At 41.7% G+C, this 23549-nt stretch overlaps 1 protein-coding gene across 3 annotated transcripts in view; it reads left to right on the top strand.

The window, feature by feature from the left end:
• The window catches only part of LOC309371658 (sterol O-acyltransferase 1-like), a 61326-nt gene that overhangs the window by 2586 nt on the left and 35191 nt on the right, over positions 1 to 23549 (top strand). For all 3 annotated transcript variants that reach the window (XR_014169242.1, XM_081914519.1, XM_081914520.1), the window contains exons 2-6: positions 1495 to 1632; positions 9480 to 9538; positions 12474 to 12619; positions 12695 to 12754; positions 23252 to 23359. Coding sequence is in view for 2 of the 3 variants with exons in the window: in XM_081914519.1 (XP_081770645.1) it covers positions 1512 to 1632; positions 9480 to 9538; positions 12474 to 12619; positions 12695 to 12754; positions 23252 to 23359 (494 nt within the window). In the remaining variant the exon portion in view is untranslated. The remainder of the gene's footprint in view (positions 1 to 1494; positions 1633 to 9479; positions 9539 to 12473; positions 12620 to 12694; positions 12755 to 23251; positions 23360 to 23549) is intronic.

Here is a 23549-nt window from a genome sequence, read left to right on the forward strand (position 1 = left end):
CTGGTAGTGAAGAACTTTCTTGGCAATAATGCCAGAAACTACGCAGAACTTGTCAACAACATGCTGACTGCTTTCAGAAAGCTGGGCTGCAACATGAGCGTCAAGATGCACTACCTATTTTCACATATGGACCAGTTTCCTGAGAACCTGGGTTCAATGAGTGACGAGCAGGAGGAGAGATTCCATCAGGACATGAAAGAGATGGAGACCAGGTATCAGGGTCGCTGGGACGCAGTCATGATGGCTGACTACTGTTGGACTCTGAAGAGAGACCTCCCTGCCACTGAGCATTCCAGGAGTTCCAAGAAACGGAAGTTCAAGCCCTGAAGTTTGAAAAATGGTGAAGCAACATGCAATTTACGTGTACTTACCTTTATCAATGCCCACCATTCAGTTTACAGTAAACCTGACCTGATGGAGAGAAACGGATGCCATTTCCTGATTCAGCAGTGCAAAAATACCCTAAATCAGTTGTAGAAATCTAGACAACATTCAAAAAGTAAAAAATTGTTGCCCAGTGTAATCAACCAAAACAAATCTTTTGAAAGATACAAGTTTAAGGCAGCCTTTTTAACCATACATCCTGAGATGTATGTATACAAGTCCCATCATTCCTAGCTAGGAAGACCTGTGGTCAAAGATGATGGGAATTGTAGATCAGCAACATCTGGGGACCCAACCAAGATTGAGAGAGGCTGATTCAGAGAGTGAAGGGAACAGTTTGTGGTTTTGAACAAACCCTATAATCTACTTTCACAACTTTCATCAGTCTGAAGTGGTGTATTTAGAAATGTTTTCTGGCAGCCAGGAGGCCTATGATGGGAAGCTCTGCTTCTGCACATGACTGTGGCCTGATGGGAAGTCTTGCTTCAAAGCTTCTAAGATTCGCTTCTGCACATTATGCTGCACAAACCGTTCTAATACTAAGACATTCACTCATCACCTTAGAATGTTCAGTTCACATTGAGTTCAGGAAAAACATTGTACTTTGACCTGTTCTTAATGCATAGTTGATCACATTTCGGAACGTGATTGTTATGCTCTTTTAAGTCTCCTATATCAATCATTGGTAATTGTTCTAAGTCTTACCATATTAATCATTAGTTATAATTTAATTAGGAGGTTTTCATGCCTGTCTAGTTCTGTGCTCCCTTTCCCAGCCTTTAATCTATCGGTGATTAATGCCCATATGCAACCTTTTGCTTTGTACTTGTGTTAACCAATCAGCAACAATCACGTATGTGGCCATGCTGTAATATTCAATAAAAGGGACTCCCTGAGACATGCTCGAGAGATGCCTCCCATATGACGCTCACCACTCGTCTGTCGTTATTTCAACCCAACAGGCCTAGGGACTTGTTTTGTAAAAGAAAGATTGAGAGAGCACTGAAGTTCTTAGATTGATTGTAATGATACATGATATAATAAAGAATGATAAATGCATGGTCATAAAAAGCTGAGGTACTGCATAAGAGTAAGTTTTCTCCTCTACAGTGTGTTAGCCTGACACCATGGTGGGTGAAGAAAATATCTCCGTAAGGAATCGCCGATCAACTTATGAGACTGCAGAAGAGAAAGAAGACTTGTCAAAGAGGCATGAAGCAGACAGGTCTTTCCCACAATCAAGCAATGGTGAGATTTCTTCATCAGTAACTGCAGAGATCTTACCTGATTTAGCAGATGAAATGATAAGCAGTGAAATGATTTTAAATCTGCATGTGAACAAAAGATCTGAAGTAAATATGAATTCAATTGTTTCCAGTGTTCACCATGTTCAGTGGGTTTATTCTGAATCAAACTTTGTTGACTACAACCCAGTGCATGTATCTTTGGTGGTGTAGTTCAACGTGGTACTCAGCCAGTTCTGAGCGTGTTTGCCTTGTGCTAATAACTTGACCTTAGCACTGTATTTGTTCCCTGACTAGTTTTCTTTTAGCTGTGTGCCAGATTTGTGAAGCCAGCGGAGGGGATTCTTCTAGAGAACTAGTGTGACCTGACTAGGAAAAGTATCTATACCTAAATTATCCGTGTTGTAGTTTTTGTTTCAACAGCTACCAGATATTTGCCTAAAAATATGAATACTGGCATTCATTGCTAAGCTTGTTTACTCAAACTCAAGCTGGGTGTGAAACTGCCTTCTACTGAGTTGGACCAGCAGTTCATCTGACCCAGTACGGCTTACTCTGACAGGCAGTTGCTCTTCAGGCCACATTTTTGTGGTCGGGTAGGGTTCCACCAAGTCTTTGTGTGCACAGAATGAGGCCCACTCGCCCAACCAGCCTTTCCCTGCCCACGGGCCTTAGGTTGCCAATCCCTGGTGTAGATGCATTTATGAGATTTCTGAGATTTATGAGATTTCTCCTGTTTTCTGTCCTCACAGCACTCAACATTGTAAGTTCAGTCCTGTTTGAAAGCTCAGACCCTGTCTCCAGGGAACAGGACCTTTGGGAGGCTGAGCGATGGCCCTAATTGTGGTCTGTCAATTTGAAAATAAAACACATTTCAAAGGGGTATAGGATGTTGATTCTCATCCCAGGCTTCCCCAGCTGACTCCTCTTCATCTCCTTACTTCATTCTCTGGACTGCTTTTGCTCCTACAAATTTCTGTGCTGCATGTGAAGCCTGCGCAGGGTCCTACTTCTGGTGGGCTATGTGTACAGATGTGCATTGTTGCACTAGGACAGCCTTCACTAACCTTGTGCCTTCCAGGTGCTTGGATGGGGGGTTGTGGTCCAAAACCTGTCATGGAACCAGGTTGGCAAAGGCTGTAGCATCAGAAGGAAATGTTGCCAGCGATGGGATGCTGAAACCACAGGAGGAAGAAACATGTGCCTACTTCACAATTTAACCAGTGCCCTACATACATCTCATACAGTTCATTCCCATCTTCAATCACAGATATGATTTCTTACATCTTTTATCATCTCCCCAGCATCATGTTCCACCAACTTTGTGTCAGAGACTGGTCAGAGGAGGATGTTGGAGACCGCCTCCCTAGCTTGACCCTTCCAGGGAGGAGGAAGACAGTAGAGATTTACAACAGGGGGTTGGTCACAGCTCAGAGGCAGATGAGGGGGCAAGCTGGGAAATCATGGGGGAGCCAGAACAACACTCGGCTGACAGGTTGTTATTAGAAAGCATCCCAGACCTTCCATCTCCCAGAACCTGGCGAGCCTTGAAAGTAGGAGAGCAAAGAGCTCAAAGACATAGGGCACATAGCAGCACCTGTAGGAGAGACGATGCAAATGGCGAATGAGGAAGTGGGAGAGACGGGGAGGTGGGGTGGAGATTCACTCAGGACAGTGCCATTATCCAAGAGGCTGGGTTCTATAGCCTCTCTCTGTAAATACTGAATAAAAAGCGGACAGTAAGAAACATTCCCTTGTCTTTATACGTTCCTGGGCAAGCAGCTTGACACCTTGCTCAGAAAATTGATATCATTCCTCATAGACTTTTCTCTTAAGTCCTCCTTTGTATCATTACTACTTCGTTCACAAATTCCTTGACTTGATGTCCTAAACAAAATAGACTTGAAAGACTCCACGTTAGGTCTTGAAAGGCAGTGTAAAGGGGGGCGGGGAATACCCATCAATGCAAATTCCAAAATAATTGTTTATGGAATCCCATTTTGGGACATATTCAGTTTATCATGCATAATGAATCTTCTTATCTCCATGTATCTTATCTCCAGTTGTAAAGATAATTAGGAGAGGTGCTTCTTGAGGTTCCACAGCCAGGAACAGTGCATTGTGTAGTAACAGTGGGACACATATAGTCCTTTCCTTTTGGTGCCAACTTCAAATGGTTTTCCCTGGCATTTGCATGATGTAAATTCTGGAACTGCCCACATTTTAAAAGGTTTTTCATATCTCCTCTCAGTCTCCTCTTCTCCAGGCTAAACATACCCAGCTCCCTCAACCGTTCCTCATAAGGCTTGGTTTCCAGACCCTTAATCATCTTGGTTGCCCTCCTCTGTACGCTTGGATAAACTCAGGATTAAATTGATAAAAAGCAAACAGTGCCTTCCATCAGGATTTCTTGTTGGTTATGAAGTTTAATAGCAATGTTATTAACTCAGGTCACATGGCCACTCTTTTCTTTGAGTAAAAAAAAGCCTTTGTGCCTTTGATGTGAATATACCCGTTTAAGTGTTCACACCAGTAGCAACCACCCTCCAGCTTCCCTCCATGGGTGGGAAAGCAATTAATCACCCCCTCCCACCCCATGTTGGTGTTGCAATCTGTTTAACAGCTCCCTGCCTGGTTTTCCTAAAATTCCTTCCCACAAGAGTGTGGAGGGTTGTCGTGCACTTCTGCCTCCTTCTCTGCCTTCTCCTCAGTTGGTAACGCACGAGACTCTTAATCTCAGGGTTGTGGGTTTGAGCCCCACGCTGAGCAAAAGATTCCTGCCTGCATTGTAAGAGCCTGGACTAGATAACCCTCGTGGTCCCTTCCAACTCTACAATTCTATGATTCCCCTGTAATTTTAGCACTGTATAGCAACAATAGGCTACATTGCAGGGCGGTAGTAGCCCATGCATCCTCAGGCACAGTACTCCCTCTGCAACATGGATATTGCTTGTGTGATGAATTTCTTTCCAGCACTTGCCACTTACAGCTCTGACTTCACTCATTGGCTAAAATCACTTAAATGTAGGAGCAGGCTCAAATCTCCCAAAACAATTTCTTTGAATGGTGTCTGTGTGCTTCGCTTTAAAGCTTTCATTCTACAGGGGCTAAAGGGCTTGCAGAGTGTGTTTGTGTGTGTGTCTCTGCATGATACCTTTCAACTGGGCAATTAGCTGTTGGAGAGGGGAAGCCCTTGCTGGCAATGCCTGCCCAAAGGTTCTTGCCAAGGTACGTGACTTTTTAGATACTTCTGTCACATAAGGATGACGTGTAGTTGCTCCCATCTTGTTTGTATGGAGTAAAATCGCTGCAGAGGGCTCCGAGGGTGAGAGGCATAGCTGGCAGGGATGCAGAACCACTTGTCCTCATATTGTTGGACTCCCAACTCCCAGGATGGCTAGTGGTCAGGGAGCTGGATACCATCTTAACAGAGATGCCTAGGAAAGATAAAATCATCCTCCTGGGTGATTTTAATGCAAGAGTTGGGTGAGATTTTGATCTGTGGCCTGGAAATATTGGGAAAGAAGGAATTGGCAACAGCAACCAGAACGGAATCTCAGTGGCGTAGCATGGGGGGTGCAGGGGGGGCCAGCCGCACTGGGCACAACATCTGGGGGTTAGGGTTAGGGGGCGCAAATCCACGGGTTAGGGGGCACAAATTACTTGCCTTGCCCCGGGTGCTGACAACCCACGCTACGCCACTGCTCAGGTGATGCTTTAATTAAGCCACTGCGGAATCTTACATTTAACTCTTAAGACCGTATTTATGGAAGATGTCTCTCAAAAGTAGGCGATGATACAAAAAGATAAAAGATGCATCTAGGTACAGTGATACCTCTGGTTACGAACTTCATTTGTTCCAGAGGACCGTTCTTAACTTGAAACCGTTCTTAACCTGAGGTACCACTTTTACTAATGGGGCCTCCTGCTGCTGCTGCACCGCTGCCGTGCGATTTCTGTTCTCATCCTGGGGCAAAGTTCTTAACCCGAGGTACTACTTCCGGGTTAGCAGAATCTGTAACCCGATGTGTTTGTAACCTGAGGTACCACTGTATTCCATGCCTACAGCAAGGAGAACTTGCACTTGCATCATTGTTCCAGGTGAGTGTCCCTGATGCAGCCCTCTTGAGCTTGGAGATAAAGAGGGATATGTAGAAATGAGCTTTCATAGGCGTATGGTGCTTGGAGTGTGTATGCACAGTGCAACATAAATAAGCAGCCTCTTTCCTCCTGCCTCTTGGAACTATGCCCATCAGAAACTACTGAAGAGGGAGGCATCATGTGGGCACATTTCTGGCACGTCTTCCCTGTTACAAGTGTGTTAACAGTGGCTACCCATCCTGTTTGCACATGTCTGCAGAGCTTGTTGCAACAATTAATTAATATTTGTTGCAGTAATTAAGACCTACCTTTGGCAATGTATGTGATGTAGCAATAAATGATGTTCAAAGATGTTTGTCACAGTGCCAGTGATCCAGTACGTTTTGTGGAGGACTTGGTGCTAATTGCTGAGGCCACTGGATTCCTGTTGTGAAAGACAACCTTCAATACCCAGAGGTAGAGGAAGATGAGGAAAGAACAGCAAAGAAAACTAAAATTGAGATTTACACTCTTGTATAAAACTGCACAAAAAACAAGTGCTAAACTTGGTGCTATTCAATAATAATAATAATAATAATAATAATTTATTTTTACCCCGCCCATCTGGCTGGGTTTCCCCAGCCACTCTGGGTGGCTTCCAACTGAATATTAAAAACAACACAGCATCAGACATTAAAAACATCCCTAAAAAGGGCTGCCTTCAGTTGTCTTTTAAAAGTAAAATAGTTGTTTATTGCCTTGATAGGTTTATTTTACCTATCACTCTGTATAAAGAAAGGTATAATTCAAATGCTTTTCACCAACTAAAATTTTTAATTTTAGGAGGGGAAAAACACCTTTTGCCTTACAGGGTATGTGGGGGTGGTGAAGCTCCAGCCTGTGGAATAATCTTTTTTTTTTGGAATAATTTTTATTAAGAATTTCAGCATAACAATTTATCAAAGACATATCATTCTAATTTCCCCCCTAATTTCCCCTCCCCAGGATAAACCCACCCTCCCTCCCACCCCCACCCAGACTTCCCTCAGCTCCTCTCTCTGGTTTTTTAGCACATGTTATTCTCTGGATATTATAAAATTGTAAAGATCCTTAACTTATCTGTCTATAAGTTACCAATAATAAATTTGTGTTTGTTTATTCAAAACCTGCCAAGGAGTCCAGTTCATTTTGTTGTTTCTTTAAGTACTTTGTAAAGGGTTCCCATTCTTCTTTAAAGTCACAGTTGGCCTTATCATGCAGTTTGTGCGTCAATTCCGCCAGTTCCACATAGTCCATCAATTTCCCTTGCCACAGTTCTTTTGTCAGGATTTCTTCATTCTTCCATCCTTGTGTTATTAAGACTCTTGCTGCCATTGTCGCATACATGAATATGTTCTTCAATTTCCTTGGCAGGTCTTTTCCTACAATCCCTAACAAAAATGCTTCAGGCTTTTTTACACATGTTAATTAGAACATTTTCTTCAATTCATTGTATATCATTTCCCAATTTTTAAATTTTTTTTGCTACAATCCTACCACATATGATAAAAAGTCCCTTGTTTTTTCTTACATTTCCAACATATATTTGAGCCAGTTTTGTACATTCTTGCTATCTGTACTGGTGTTATATACCATCTATACATCATTTTCATATACAGTGGTATCTCGGGTTAAGTACCTAATTCGTACTGGAGGACTGTTCTTAACTTGAAACTGTTCTTAACCTGAAGCACCACTTTAGCTAATGGGGCCTCCTGCTGCTGCTGCGCTGCCGGAGCATGCTTTCTTGTTCTCATCCTGAAGCAAAGTTCTTAACCTGATGTACTATTTCTGGGTTAGCGGAGTCTGTAACCTGAAGCGTATGTAACCTGAAGCGTATGTAACCCGAGGTACCACTGTAGCTTTCTTTCAGTAAAGAACAGTCTGTAAATTTTAAATCAATTTTCCACAATCTTTCCCAATCTTCAAACATTATGTTATGGCCTATATCTTGTGCCCATTTAATCATGACTGGTTTCACCTCCTCATCTTTTGTTTCCCATTCTAGCAGAATCCTATATGCGCCTTTCAGCAACTTTACTTTCCCTTCCACAACTTCCTTCTAAAATCTAGATGTCGTATAACTGAATCCTTTCTTGTTATCTTCTCTGTATATCTCATGTAGTTGCCAATAATGTAACCAACTCTGAAAATGATCTCTTAATTTCCATTTTCCTTCTTGATCCTTTAACAAGTCAGCATACGTAAGCCACTTTCCTTTCTTTCCAAGTGATTTGAGCAGTAAAGCTTCGTGTGGTGAAAGCCACCAAGGAGTCTTCTGTTCTAATAAATCTTTATATCTCTCCCATACTCTCATTAGTGATTTCCTAATTATGTGCTTATAAAAACTTTTATGTACTTTCCCTTTCCCATACCAAAGATATGCATGCCAACCAAATCTATTGTCATGCCTTTCCAGTTCTAATGCTTCTTGCTTTTCCAACTGCATCCAGTCCCTAATCCATACCAAACATGCAGCTTCATAATATAATTTAAAGAATAACATTCTGCCAGTCATTTCCACCAATTCCATATAGTCTATCACTTTCATCTGCCATTCTTCCAAGGTGGGTAGATCTTGTGTCTTCCAATACTTCGCGATGAGTATTCTTGCTGCTGTTGTAGTATACATAAAAAAAGTTCTGTCCTTCTTTGGCACCAATGCCCAGGAGAAAGGCCTCTGGTTTCTTCAGGAAGGTATATTTAAATACCTTTTTCATTTCATTGTAGATCATTTCCCAGAAAGCCTTAATCTTTAGGCACGTCCACCAAAGGTGAAAGAATGTACCTTCATTTTCCTTACATTTCCAACACTTATTATCGGGCAAGTGATATATTTTTGCAAGCTTGACTGGTGTCATGTACCACCTGTATATCATTTTCATAATATTCTCTCTTAGGGCATTACATGCCGTAAATTTCATACCTGTGGTCCACAACTGCTCCCAGTCAGCAAACATTATGTTATGTCCAACATCTTGTGCCCATTTTATCATAACAGATTTAACCGTTTCATCCTGTGTATTCCATTTCAACAGCAAGTTATACATTCTTGAAAGTATCTTAGTTTTGGGATCTAACAGTTCTGTTTCCAATTTTGATTTTTCCACCTGGAAACCAATTTTTTTATCCATATTATAAGCCTCCCTTATTTGATAATAATGAAGCCAGTCTCGCACTTTATCTTTTAGTTTCTCAAAACTCTGCAATTTCAATTTGTCACCTTCTTGTTCCAAAATCTCCCAATATTTTGGCCATTTGGGCTCCATATTGAGCTTTTTCTGACCCCTTCCTGATTTAGGAGATGGTTGGCATTGGCATTGGATGGTTGGCATTGGAACATTACTGAAAGGAAGAGCATTCAAACAACTCAGTGCTACCCTTTGAACCTCCAAAATCTGGAAGTTTTTGAAAGAAATGAAACAGTTTTCAAACAGTTTTCAATTAACTATGGTTTTAATGCACTCTAGGAAGCGAAATTGGAATAGGTTGTTTTTCCTTTTGGTCAGTAGCAGACAACTAATACAGGTACCTCTGGGTAGGGGAATAAGTGAAATTTTGAGGGCTAGTAACATTTGTGGACTTATTTGCAGCACTGATATTAAAATACTTTAAATTTCCAGTTTGCATGCTTTTCCTGTTTTGCCTTTCAGACTTGAGGACAACTTATATTTACTTATTTATTGTATTTATCATTGAAAATACAGCAACGGTTTGTTTTTTCCCTCTTAGGTCATGTTGACGTTGACCATTCGGTCACTCGAAAGATGCAGCTTTTGGTGGAGGCTGAGGTAAACCTATCTGAATTGTAGTTAATATGAGTTGACAAGGAGGAATCCCTAGACAGCAAAAGAAACCTCCCATTTGTGACAGATCTATGCATAGTAAGGGTCTGTTAGAAACTGGGACTGCTGAAAGATTTTCTCAAATGCAAAAATTATAAACAATGCTCACTTTCCTGTGAGCTCTTATAAACTGGAGAACTATCTAATCATGCTTCCTCAGAAAATCAAAACTAGGGCTTCTGACATTTTATTTTATTTGAACCATTACAGTCCTTTGTGCTTTTATTATCTCCAACCCTTCAAATGTTCATGCTTTTCTCTGATGCCGTAGAAACCTTCAGCTGCTGTTGTAGGGCGCAGGTGGCGGCTAGGCTGCTTTCCTCCTCTAGTCTGGTAGCAAGTGAGATGCTTAAGGAATTCATTCTTGGTGAATTCCAGTATGAATAACCTGATTTGGTTTGGTCCCCGGAGGCACACTCCATTGTCTCTTGAGACAGATGGATGCCAACAATAACAACCTGATCTGCACCTCCTGGCCAGATTGAAACTTAAACCATTCACCCGCTTCCACCTTTCTCAAATATTCCATCTCTTCGCTAAGAATGCATATCAAAATGCATTTAGAAATCTTGTGAAATGTGTGTTTAATTGCATTAAAAGAAAAAGCAGGACAAAAGAGAATTGTGAGTGCATGAGAAAGCAGATAAGTTCTCAGATATTTGCTGTTGTATGTGAAAAATAAAAGTCTTTTATTTTAAGAAGAAGAAAGTCTCACAGACTGGCTATCCATCACTAGCCAAAGCATTGCTGCTCATATTTAGTGCAGCTAGAACCGCAAGAGCTGCATATCCATGTTTTGGTAAAGTGGGACTGGAAGGCTGTGGGATTAGGCTGTTCCGGCATGCTACTGCTTTGGACTGTAGAGAGGATTCGCAGATGGCTCTGAAACTATTGCTGGGTACCCTTTTGAGTCTTTGAACTTATCAGGAATTAATTAGTGGGAAGATGGTGGAGAAGCTTCCCTGGGAATCGGCTTATCCACCTACCGACTTTTTCCTGGTAGTGAGCAGATAGAGAAGAGCAGGATACATCTTCCTAGTTTCAGGTGGGGCAGCAGCGAAGCCCAACAGGTCTTGCCAGCATATCAACTGCCTCAGGGAAAAGGAGCCGCAAAGTCCTTTCCTTTTGGTGCTGTGTCTGCAATATGTGAATAGATAACAGCAGGTGACCTCTTTCCCCAGGCTAATTCCCAGGGCTACATTGAAAGCAAGAACTCTGTTGTTGTTCAGGTGCTGTTTGCCCTGTGCAGCAGAAACCCTGTAGCTTGCTTTCCCTTCTCTTGGTTCTTTCTCTTTGTTTACTGTATTTTTTGCTCTATAAGACTCACTTTTTCCCTTCTAAAAAGTAAGGGGAAATATGTGTGCGTCTTATGGAGCGAATGCAGGCTGCGCAGCTATCCCAGAAGCCAGAACAGCAAGAAGGATTGCTGCTTTCACTGCACAGCAATCCCTCTTGCTGTTCTGGCTTCTGAGATTCAGAATATTTTTTTTCTTGTTTTCCTCCTCCAAAAACTAGGTGCATCTTGTGGTCTGGTGCGTCTTATAGAGCGAAAAATACGGTATTTTTCACTCTCTCTTGGCATCATTCTTTGTTGACTGTGTGGAGTTTGGCAATGGCAGATCAATCAGCCCTTTAATTTGTAAACAAACAAACAAAACACCCTGTGCTTCGTGAACACCCTGCGCTCAGCAAAGCAGCCCAGAAACTTCCTATCACACTTGTTTGCTCTTCTTGCTTAATGTCAGCCATCACAGCTTCTGTTTTTTAATAACTCTGGAAGTACAAGAATATTCCTCTCTGCTGTTGCTGCCCTTGCCCCTGCCGCCCAAATAAAATGCCACATCAAAGCAATCTTAGTGCTAAACTTCAAAAAATGCGTGGGAAATCCTAAGTGAAATGTGTTTCCCTGTTTAATTTCTTTAGACATTCTTCCCTCCAATGGGAAGAGTTGTGAGAGACCTTTTTGTTGGGTTCTGCTGGCCAGGGCACCACCTCTGAAGCAACTTCATTAAACTGTTAGCTGTTCCTTTTAAAAGAATCTTTGTGTGTATGGTGGGGAGTTAACCAGAACTGAGCATTTTGTGAGTGACCATGGTGCCTTCTTATATCCTATTCTCGGACTTGTCAGCTTTCCTTAAATTTAATAGACTAAAAGAGTGTGTTTTGCATACAGTTGGTATTTGACTAGTATAACAAAAACAAAACAAAAAGCCGCTGCAGAACAAGTCAGTTTTCTGGTCAGATTTCTGTCAGATATGTTGAGTGTAAGCAAGATGGGAGGCAGCTAGGCTAACTATGATTTTCTTAGAAAGGCTCTGCAGTTGGCGACTTTGCTTCCTCATTCTTGGGGAGCTGCTGATGGGTGGCTTAAACCAGGAATGGGGAACCAGATGTTGCTGGACTAGGAAGTCCTATCAGCACTGACCATTGTCCCCACTGGCCGTGACTTTGACTGGGGTCCAAGAATATGTCGTCAGTTGTCAGGAAATGAGACACGTTCATGATTTGTTGTTAGCATGGTGTTAGGAAGTTAGCCTTGCATTTGAAGGTAAAGAGTAACATGTCATTTTAGCAGGCAAATTCCAGGCAATACTTAACAATTACAGTGGTACCTCAGGTTAAGTACTTAATTCCTTCCGGAGGTCCGTTCTTAACCCGAAACTGTTCTTAACCCGAGACACCACTTTAGCTAATGGGGCTTCCTGCTGCTGCTGCGCCGCTGGAGCCCGATTTCTGTTCTTATCCTGAAGCAAAGTTCTTAACCTGAAGCACTATTTCTGGGTTAGCGGAGTGTGTAACCTGAAGCGTATGTAACCCAAGGTACCACTGTATACTTAAGGTGCTCTCTTTTTTATTCCTTTCTTCCTCCAAATTTTATCAGCGAATGAAGCCAGCTTTCATGCAGGGGATCGACAGCCACTTTACAGAATTCGTAAATGGCTTGATTGCAAAGTCTGTGCAGCTTGAGACTTCGCCCCCTGCCTTCTCAGGCGTGTGCTCAGAGAAAAACGGTGGCTTCAAAAGCAAGTATGTTGGTTCTTGGCTGAGCCTGAAGCAGAGTTGATATGTTGATTTGTTGCTGAATATTTGTTCTTTTCACAGGGAATTAAGAGCACCTCCAGAACACGGAAAAGTTTTTGTTGCTAGAAAGTCTGTCTTGGAGTGAGTATATTAATCAGATTTTATATTTTACTAGAGCCCTTGCTAAAGTTAAAGTTGCCTTGATCCAGTGGGTGGCTTATCTGCACATCTCGCTTCTCCCTCCCAGTAGATCCCATTCATTTTTATACTGTGCAGACTGAAAGTTGGTATTCCTAACCTTTATAAGTGTTCTAGCCAATTGGCTATTGCACATCCCAAATTCTAACTTGGATGTGGCTGGATTCTGGATTCACAGAGGCTGTTCTGTAGAAACTGGTCAACAGAATAGAATAGGCATCCCCAAACTCAGCTCTCCAACTGTTTGGGGACTACAACTCCCATCATCCCTAGCTAACAGGACCAGTGGTCAGGGATGATGGGAATTGTAGTCCCAAAAACATCTGGAGGGCAGAGTTTGTGGATGCCTGGAATAGAATGTCTATTGCTGGGTAATCCAAACTCCTCATGGGTGGTCTGGTTCTCCAATAAAGTTTGTCCCTAACTTCTTTTATATACTGCCTAGGAGAACCCATAACGGAATGGTACCTTGGCCCATGTAGGTTCAGACTTGGATATGATACAGTTCTGTGTTCTCCAGGGCTCCTTTGGAGGCCAGGTGGGATTATCAATTTAATAATAAATGAATAATAAGCACTCTAAGCCTGTGAGACCCAAATATTTACATAGCATGGAGTGGGGATTACAAAAGGTGCAAAATGGGAGAGTGTCCAAGTGAAATGTGGTCTACAGCAGCTCTGTGGAGTTTCTGGCCTGTTCCGGCATCCTAATTTGACCCGCAAGGCCACCTTCCTCAAACTGGGTACACCTGTGGGACAGGTAAAGATGCAGTTCCCTACTGAAATCAGGTTTGCTGACACCACCAATCAGCTGATTGGCAGTGCCAACGAAGCCCTGTGCCTTTGCTTACGTGGTTTGATTTCAAACCACGCAGGCACAGGAAACTGGGTTTGCTGGCACAGTTGACCATTGGTGCCTGCAAAGCCTTGTTCCAGTTTTGATTTCAAACTGCATGGGCAAAGGACTTGCCCTGATGTCATTATTATACCAATAAGGGTTGCTCAGGCTAGCATGAAAATTAGGAATCAGGGGTCTGGGTTAAGTTGAGGCACGTCACTAAGGGAAGCAGATTTCCCTCTCTAGCTTAAAAGGCTAGTGCTGTAAGTTTGCTTCTTAGTGATGAGGAGATTGTATTATTTTAGATCATGCTTCGAAATATTTGAGGGGTGTTGATTCTACTACAATAGGTATAAAGATGTGGTTTGATCTGCAAATTTCTGAACATTGGCCATAAAATAGGCCCAGGTGAGATGTAATTAAGGTTGTTTGATTTAATTGACCTGGGACTGCATCTGTTTTCATGCCGAGTGCTAGAATTGCCCATGAGTGCAGGATATCTTCTGCTGAGATTAAAACTCAGATGGGGGATTCTCTTGGGACTACAACTCAATGATCAACTTCTAGTAGGCAGAAATTTCCGGGATGTAGGTCGCATGTTGGGACTATGTAGGAGTCAAACAGCAGATTTTCATAGTCTGTATAGTCGTAGCTTCAGTATCACTGGTGGCCAATGGCTTTAATAGTTAAAAGAGGGTTGTTAATTTCATCTATTAAATAAAGGATTTGGAGGGAGGGGAGTGCAATTAGGATTAAAATTATTGCGGGGAGGATAATTCAGATTATTTCCACTTCTTGGGCATCTATAGTATTAGTTTTGTTGATAATATAAGACTAATAATATATAGTACCAAGGGACTGATTAAAACAACAATTATTAATGCATGGTCGTGGAAGTGAAGAAGTTCTTATATAATGGGGGAGGCTGCATTTTGGAAGCCTAGCTGTGCTGGGTGTGCCACATAGGCTTGATTGACCTATAATTTAGCACTGACAGAGCTATGTAATTTATTTACTAGGACCTCATAAGGAGAGAAACTTAAGAGGCTGTGTGACTGGCTTGAAAGTGGTTAGAGCTGGTTCAAGTCGCCCCTCCCTTGAGGTTTGTACATAGGTTGATTCTTCGTAGGTATGATATGGGGGCGGGCAGCCGGGAAGTCATTGCAAGTTTGTGTTTGTTAATTCAAGGGCAAGTACTTAATGTTTAGCTCCCAGAGCTTCTCAGATAGTAAATATTATTATAATTACTGCTGTCAGTGAAATTAAGGAGCCAACTGATGAAATAGTATCGCAGAAGGTGTATGCCTCTGGATAGTCGGAGTAACGTCGGGGCATGCCCACTAATCTGAGGAAATGTTGTGGAAAGAATGTTATGTTGACTTCAGTAAATATTACGCCAAATTGAATTTTTGTTCATGAGGAATGCAAAGTATAACTTGTAAAGAGCAGAAATCAGTGGGCAAATCCACCTATAATTGCAAATGCAGCTCCTATTGATAGGACATAATGGAAATGGGCAACTACATAGTAGGCATCATGAAGAATAACATCTAATGAGGAGTTGGCTAAAATAATACCTGTAAGGCCGTCTACCGTAAATAAAAAAAATGAATCCCAGGGCCCAAAATATAGCAGCATCCCATTTAATTGTTCCACCATGAAGGGTTGCGAGTCAACTAAATATTTTTACTCCAGTAGGAATGACAATAATTATTGTGGCTGAAGTAAAATAGGCTTGGGTGTCAATGTCCACACCTACGGTAAATATGTGGTGGGCCCACAGAATGAAACCTAGAGAGCCAATTGATATTATGGATCACACTATACCTATGTAGCCGAATGGTTCTTTTTTCCCTGCATAGTATGTGGCGATATGGGAAATTATGCCAAAGCCAGGGAGAATGAGGATGTATACTTCTGGAGGACCAAAAGATCAAAATAGGTGTTGGTAGAGAATTGGGTATCCTCCTCCTGCTGGGTCAAAAAATGATGTGTTTAGGTTTCGATCTGTTAGTAGCATTGTAATTCCTGCGGCCAAGACGGGAAGCTTAGTATAAGTTAAGTGCATGTAAAATTTTAGGCTTAGTAAAGTGGTTAAGGCGAGGGCAGTTGCTAGTGGGATGAGGTGGTTGGTAGTTAATTCTTCAAGAATTAATCATTTAGGTAAGAAGCCAGTTAATGAGGGGAGTCCCCCTAATGCTATAAGGGTAATTATAGTGATGGTGGAGAGTGCTGGAGAGATAACTCATATTGTTCCAAAATCTTTGGCAGTTTTTGCAGTTGAAGTGATGAAAATTAGGAACATGGAGGTAGTTATTAATGGATAAATTATTAAGGTTAGAAGAAGAAGTTTCTGGCAGATAGGGGAGATGGCAGCTATTCAGCCTAGGTGTCCGGTTGACGAAAATGCTATGATTTTTCGTAGTTGGGTTTGATTTAGTGCAGATCATCCTCCAGTTAAGGTAGAGGAAATAGCTAGTAGTAATAAAATTGTTGTTGGGAGTTGATTAGAAGTTATATATAGTAGAGATATTAGTGGTAATTTTTGTCATGTTGCAATAATTAGAGCAGTTGTTATTCCTTGTATGACTTCTGGGAGTCAGAAGTGTATGGGAACCAGGCCCAATTTTATGGCTAGGGCAATTGTTAGTATAGTGGGGGTTGGTTGCGTGGTGAGTTGAGTAATATCTCAAATTCCAGTGTGCTGCATTAAGAATGCTTGAAAATAAAATGATGGATGAGGCCATTGCTTGAATGATAAAATATTTTGTTGCGACTTCAGTGGCTCGTGGATGATGTTGTTTGGCCAGGATTGGGATAATGGCTAGGGTGTTTAATTCTAGTCCAATTCAGGCTAGAAATCAATGGTAGCTCTGAGGGCCAAGCTGGAAATTAAAATGGATAAGATCATAGAATCATAGAGTTGGAAGAGACCACAAGGGCCATCGAGTCCGACCCCCTGCCAAGCAGGAAACACCATCAGAGCACTCCTGACATATGGTTGTCAAGCCTCTGCTTAAAGACCTCCAAAGAAGGAGACTCCACCACACACCTTGGCAGCAAATTCCACTGTCGAACAGCTCTTACTGTCAGGAAGTTCTTCCTAATGTTTAGGTGGAATCTTCTTTCTTGTAGTTTGGATCCATTGCTCCGTGTCCGCTTCTCTGGAGCAGCAGAAAACAACCTTTCTCCCTCCTCTATGTGACATCCTTTTATATATTTGAACATGGCTATCATATCACCCCTTAACCTCCTCTTCTCCAGGCTAAACATGCCCAGCTCCCTTAGCCGTTCCTCATAAGGCATCGTTTCCAGGCCTTTGACCATTTTGGTTGCCCTCCTCTGGACATGTTCCAGTTTGTCAGTGTCCTTCTTGAACTGTGGTGCCCAGAACTGGACACAGTACTCCAGGTGAGGTCTGACCAGAGCAGAATACAGTGGCACTATTACTTCCCTTGATCTAGATGCTATACTCCTATTGATGCAGCCCAGAATTGCATTGGCTTTTTTAGCTGCCGCGTCACACTGTTGGCTCATGTCAAGTTTGTGGTCAACCAAGACTCCTAGATCCTTTTCACATGAACTGCTCTCAAGCCAGGTGTCACCCATCTTGTATTTGTGCCTCTCATTTTTTTTTGCCCAAGTGCAATACTTTACATTTCTCCCTGTTAAAATTCATCTTGTTTGTTTTGGCCCAGTTCTCTAATCTGTCAAGGTCGTTTTGAAGTGTAATCCTGTCTTCTGGGGTGTTAGCCACCCCTCCCAGTTTGGTGTCATCTGCAAATTTGATCAGGATGCCCTTGAGTCCATCATCCAAGTCGTTGATAAAGATGTTGAATAAGACCGGGCCCAAGACAGAATCCTGTGGCACCCCACTAGTCACTCTTCCCTTTACTAATGTTGGGGCTTATTAGTAAAGGAAGGGTTTAACCACCATTTTGGGGGTATGGGCCCAAGAGCTTTGTTAGCTGACTTTACTAGAAGGTAGTATAGTGGGAGCAGAGGGTTTTGGAGTCTCAGGTGTGGTTTCGAATCCCATTCTTCTAGAGGAGGTGAGGGATTATAAATCCCTGTGATTTACTCTATCAAAGTAATTCCTAATTTATCGGGCACACATCTTGGTAACAGTTATTAATTTAGTGGCGGGAACCCTGATAGTGAGATTGGAAGTGAGATATACCACAAGTACAGTGCTAGTGTGGCAGGGAGAAATTGTTTTCATAGGAGGTGTATTAATTGATCATAACGAAATCATGGGTAAGAGGCTCGAGGCCATAAGAATCCAGTGTTCAGTAGAGTAGTTTTTGCTATTAGGTTAATTGTAAAGAATTCTGTTTGTGTGGTTATGGTAGGGCTAAAGAATAAAATACATGAGAGTGTGTTTATCATCAAAATGTTTATGTATTCGGCTAGGAAGAAAAGTGCAAATGGTCCTGCTGCATATTCGACATTAAAGCCTGAGACAAGTTCAGATTCCCCCTCAGTTAAATCAAATGGTGCACGATTTGTTTCTGCTAGGGTTGATACGAATCATATAATTGCGAGGGGTTATGTGGGTAGGATTAGTCAAATGTGTTCTTGCGTAATGATAAGGGTGTGTAGTGTGAAGGTGCCAGTCAGTCTAATAATTGAAAGTGGAATAATGCCCAGGGTAACTTCATATGAGATTGTTTGTGCAATGGCTCATAGCGCCCCTATTAGGGCATATTTTGAGTTAGATGCTCATCTGGACCATAAGATTGTGTAGACTATTATGGTTAAGAGGGCAAGAAGAAATAGAAGGCCTAAGTTTATGTCTGCTAGGGGGTGTGGTATTGGTATAGGAGTTCATATTATGAGGGCTAGTAAAAGGGCTAAAGTTGGTGCCAGGATAAATAATACAGGGGATGTGTATGTTGGGTGAATGGGCTCTTTAATAAATAGTTTTACTCCATCAGCAATTGGTTGTATAACACCGGTGCTATGTGAAGTAATGAATGAGATTCTAGAAGGAGGAAGAACGCCGGCGTCCTGGAAAGAGGCATACATTACGTTGATACCGAAACCTGACTCGGATAGACTGATTATTAAGAACTACAGACCAATTTCATTATTGAATAATGATTATAAGATCTTCGCAGACGTAATGGCGACCCGACTTAAAAAGTGTTTAGTTAACCTCATCCATACCGATCAGGCTGGTTTTTTACCTAATAGGCAAATAAAAGACAACATAAGACATACAATAAACATTACTGAATACTTAGAATGCAAAAATGAAATCCCCGCAGCTTTAATGTTCATTGACGCCGAAAAGGCTTTTGACAATGTATCCTGGCGTTTTCTTATAAAATGTTTGGAAAAGACAGGGATAGAGGGCACATTCCTTGAAGGAATAAAAGCAATTTACTCACAACAAAGTGCTAAATTAATTATTAATAATAACTTAACAGAACCCTTTGAAATTTCGAAGGGTACAAGGCAGGGGTGCCCTCTGTCACCTCTTTTGTTTATCATGATGTTAGAGACAATTACAAATAAGATAAGGAAAACCTCAGAGATACGCGGAATAAAAATTGGAGTGAAAGAATACAAATTGAAAGCATATGCTGACGATTTTATGTTGTCTTTGGAGGATCCAAAAGAGAGTGTTAGTAAGGTGTTAGATTTGTTAGAAGAATTTGGAAAATTATCTGGTTTTAAATTAAATAGAACAAAAACTAAAATGATGACTAAAAATGTGAAAGAGGAGGTAAAAAACCATCTTGAATCTCAAACTGGTATTAAAGTAACTAAAAAAATAAAATACCTTGGAATCTGGTTAACGATGAAGAATATAAATTTGATGGAAGATAATTACATAACCACATGGAAAGAAATAAGGAAGGACTTAGATACTTGGAATAGAATAAAACTTTCTTGGTCGGGCAGAATGGCGGCGATTAAAATGAGTTTATTACCGAAACTGTTATTCCTATTCCAAAATATACCGATAATCAGGGGAACCTCAGTATTCAAAGATTGGCAGAAAATACTCTCTAAATTTATCTGGCAAGGGAAAAGGCCCAGAATCAGATTCAAATTACTTACAGATCAAAGAGATAGGGGAGGATTCGCAGTTCCAAATTTAAAGTTGTATTACGAAGCCTTGTGTCTTTGTTGGGTTAAAGATTGGATTGCTATTAAAAATAAAGACCTGTTAGACCTAGAAGGATTTAATATAAGATTTGGTTGGCACGCTTACCTATGGCGTAACAAGGGAAAGGTTCATAAAGGTTTTTCCAACCACATTTTTAGAGGACCACTGCTGGAAGTGTGGGAAAGAAACAAAAAATTATTGGAACAGAAGACCCCTTGGTGGCTATCGCCAATTGATATCCTGACAATAAAAAAAACCAAACATCGAAGGAGAAAGATGGACCTATGAAGACTTGCTAGTAAAAACAGAGACCGGTTGGAGGATTAGGCCTTATGAAGAAATAAAGAACAAATTGACAGGATGGATCCAATTTCACCAAATTAATTCTATATGGACTGAAGATAAAAAGAATGGGATAAGTGAGAAAAAATCTAGATTCCAGATCGAAATACTAGAAAATAAAACAAAACTCCTATCGAAAATGTATAGCCTGTTACTTGAATGGGACACCAAGGATGAAGAAGTAAAGGAGGTAATGGTGAGATGGGCAATGGACTTCGGACATAACATAGAGTTTGACAAATGGAAGGCATTATGGAACAAGGGTATGAGATTCTCGGCATGCACAACACTCAGGGAAAATATGTATAAAATGATGTACAGGTGGTACATAACACCCGTAAAATTGGAAAAAATATATAAAACTGGTGATAAATTATGTTGGAAGTGTAAGATCAAGGAGGGCGATTTTTATCATATGTGGTGGTTGTGTGAGCCTATCAAAAAATTCTGGGAATCTATTTACAATGAACTATTATCAGGCCTAGTTGGCTAGAGGTTGAAAAAGCAATAATTTTTTGTTGTTAGGGCACATAGGGCTGTGAATAGTATGGTGAGTGCTCCTAGGCAGAGGCAAATAGTTAAGGCTGTCTTGTTGTTTTGTAAGATTGGGTGAAAGCGGATTAAAAGGAACACGCCAGCTAAAACCATAGTGCTGGAGTGCAATAGAGCTGAAATGGGTGTTGGGCCTTCCATTGCTGCTGGGAGTCATGGGTGTAGTCCGAATTGGGCAGATTTGCCAGCGGAGGTGAGAAGTAGGCTGAAGAGGGGTAGGAGAAGCGGGTTTTTTGTTTGAATGGTTACTAGTTGCTAGGTGTGTTGCTAGGTGTGTTGCAAGTCAGGCGAGGGCTAATATAAGTCCAATATCTCCTACGTGGTTGAAGATAATAGCCTAAAGGGCTGCTGTATTAGCATCAGGGCGGGCAAATCATAATTCCCACACTTTCTCAACCAACAAAAAGTTGAAATATATTATTGGCTGTGACAAGCATTGATATGGCTAGTAAAAATACTAAGAGGTATTTGAAGAATCGGGATATGTGGGGGTCTGGTGATATATATTAGTTAGCGAATTCAAGGATAGATCAGGTAAGGAATAAACTAATTGGGATACAGTGGTGCCTCGCAAGACGAAAAGAATCCGTTCCGCGAGTCTCTTCGTCTTGCGGTTTCTTCGTCTTGCGAAGCAAGCCCATTAGCGGCTTAGCGGATTAGCGCTATTAGCAGCTTAGCGGGCTTAGCGGATCAGCTGATAAGCGGCTTAGCGGCTTGTGAAAAGGGGAGGGAGGAGAAAAAAAACCACAGGAACTCACAAGACATTTTCGTCTTGCGAAGCAAGCCCATAGGAAATTCGTTTTGCGAAGCACCTCCAAAATGGAAAACCCTTTCGTCTAGCGGGTTTTCCGTCTTGCGAGGCATTCGTCTTGCGGGGCACCACTGTAAATGTGAGGGGTACATGTCTAAGACAAGGTTAATATTAATATCTCTATCGGCAATGTTAGTTCATGTAAAATTGGTCGTTGAGGCTTCTGTGCCATAGTTTATGAAAATAGCTAGGGGGATTAGGCTGACTTTGAATGCCAATTGTACAGTGGTTTTTGCGTAAAGCATGCCTCATCCTATTATGAAAGGAACTGGGTTTATAGTTGTGAGAACAGGGTGTGTTAGGATAAATAGGACTGTTAGCATGGTTGAGTGTAGGAGGAGGTCGTGCATTTTTACTTGGAGTTGCACCAAGATTTTTGGTACCTAAAACCAATGGATTACTACTTTCCTATAGAAGTAAGAGGTCTAAGGACTTCATCCTTAGTTATGTGAGTTAGCAGTTCTAATTGTTTATACAGCTCTTGGTAAACAAGAAGGTGGAACCTTCTATCTCAGTCACAGTCTAGTGTTTTTGGTAAGCTATATTTACAAGTGAATAATCCTGAAATTAGGGTGGGTTTTAGAATTAGAAGTCCTAGGGATAGCAAATGTAGGATAAGGATGTTCTCGAGCATGGGTGGGAGGGAGAAGGCGAAATTGATTTGAAATGGCTCCTCGTTGGGTTATTAAGAATATGTATCGGGAATAAGTGGCCGTAATGAGGGTTTCAACCCCAGTGATGATGATCAGTTAAATAGGGCAGTAGGTTGGTTGAGGGGGGCATGGCTGTATTGGTTAAGTTAATGAATAATCATCAAGTTGATATTAATGGGAAGGCAAGTTGTAGACCTCGTACAAGAAGTAACGTTTGGGTGTGCGCACGCTCATAATTAGTGTTTGCTAGAGCAAAGAGGGCTGAGGAAGTTAGGCCATGTGCAAATATTAGGGTTATGGCTCTGGTCAAGCCTCATGGTGTTTGTATAATAATAGCAGAGGTTACTAGGCCCATATGACTTAGGGATGAGTAGGCGATGAGAGCCTTCAGGTCTGCTTGTCATAGGCAAATTGAGCTAGTTATTACAATACCTCATAGGGCTAAAATTATGATCGGGAATATGAGGGTAGGTGGGTAGGGGTTTAATATGGAAGAAATACGAATCAGGCCGTATCCTCCTAATTTTAATAAAATGGCGGCTAATACTATTGAACCAGCGATTGGGGCTTTTGGAAGTCAAAGATGTAAGCCATATATAGGTAATTTGACTAAAAGGCAGAGTGATCCCGGTGGGGTGCCATCGCGGCTGCGCCCCCACAAACGGTGTGCCATGCCCCCAGGACATGCACCACGCCCCTGCGGGCAGCGCGTCACGCCCCTGGGATGTGTGCCACGCCCCCCCAGGACACACGCCAGCTACGCCCCTACCTGCTCTCTGCCCCCCGGTGCTGGAACATGAAGCTCTGCCACTGCCTGCTGGTTCGGGAATCTCTTTCTCTTCTACAGCGGCACTTCTTTCCAAACTACCCCCTCTAAAAAGTGGTTATATTGTTGACAGATGAATTTTGCAGAACATATGCAGAGAAATTGCACTGAAAAAGAGTGATCGCATGTTACATTTGAAGGAGAAAAAGCAAATGGCCCAGGGAAGCCATGGCCATATCCTCCGAATCTTCTGACCATATTCCTGTTGCTTTCAGCTCTTAAGTTTAATCACTGGAAGTCCTGGAGTTTGTCCCCACCCCCCGAAATGTTCTAATGTACTTCTTATAATTATTTTCCTCAGTGAGCTATTTGAAGTGAAAGACATCCGGACCATACATCATGTGTTCATTGCTTTATTCATCATGATCAGTCTCAGCACCCTCATAGTAGACTCCATTGATGAAGGAAGGTAGGAAAATATTGAAGGGATCAGCTGGAGGTTTGTTTCTTTTTGTTTTGTTTTAGTGTTGGACTTGAGTCATTTCATACCTGAACCAATGAAAATGTATCTGCATGCAAAGTCTTGGAAGATGTGGAGCCCTCCCAGTACTAACTGAAGGGCTGCAGGCTATGCCACAATAACTACAAGTTTCCCCACA

Source organism: Podarcis melisellensis (genome assembly GCF_964234715.1).
Source record: "Podarcis melisellensis genome assembly, chromosome: 6".
Lineage (NCBI taxonomy): Eukaryota > Metazoa > Chordata > Lepidosauria > Squamata > Lacertidae > Podarcis > Podarcis melisellensis.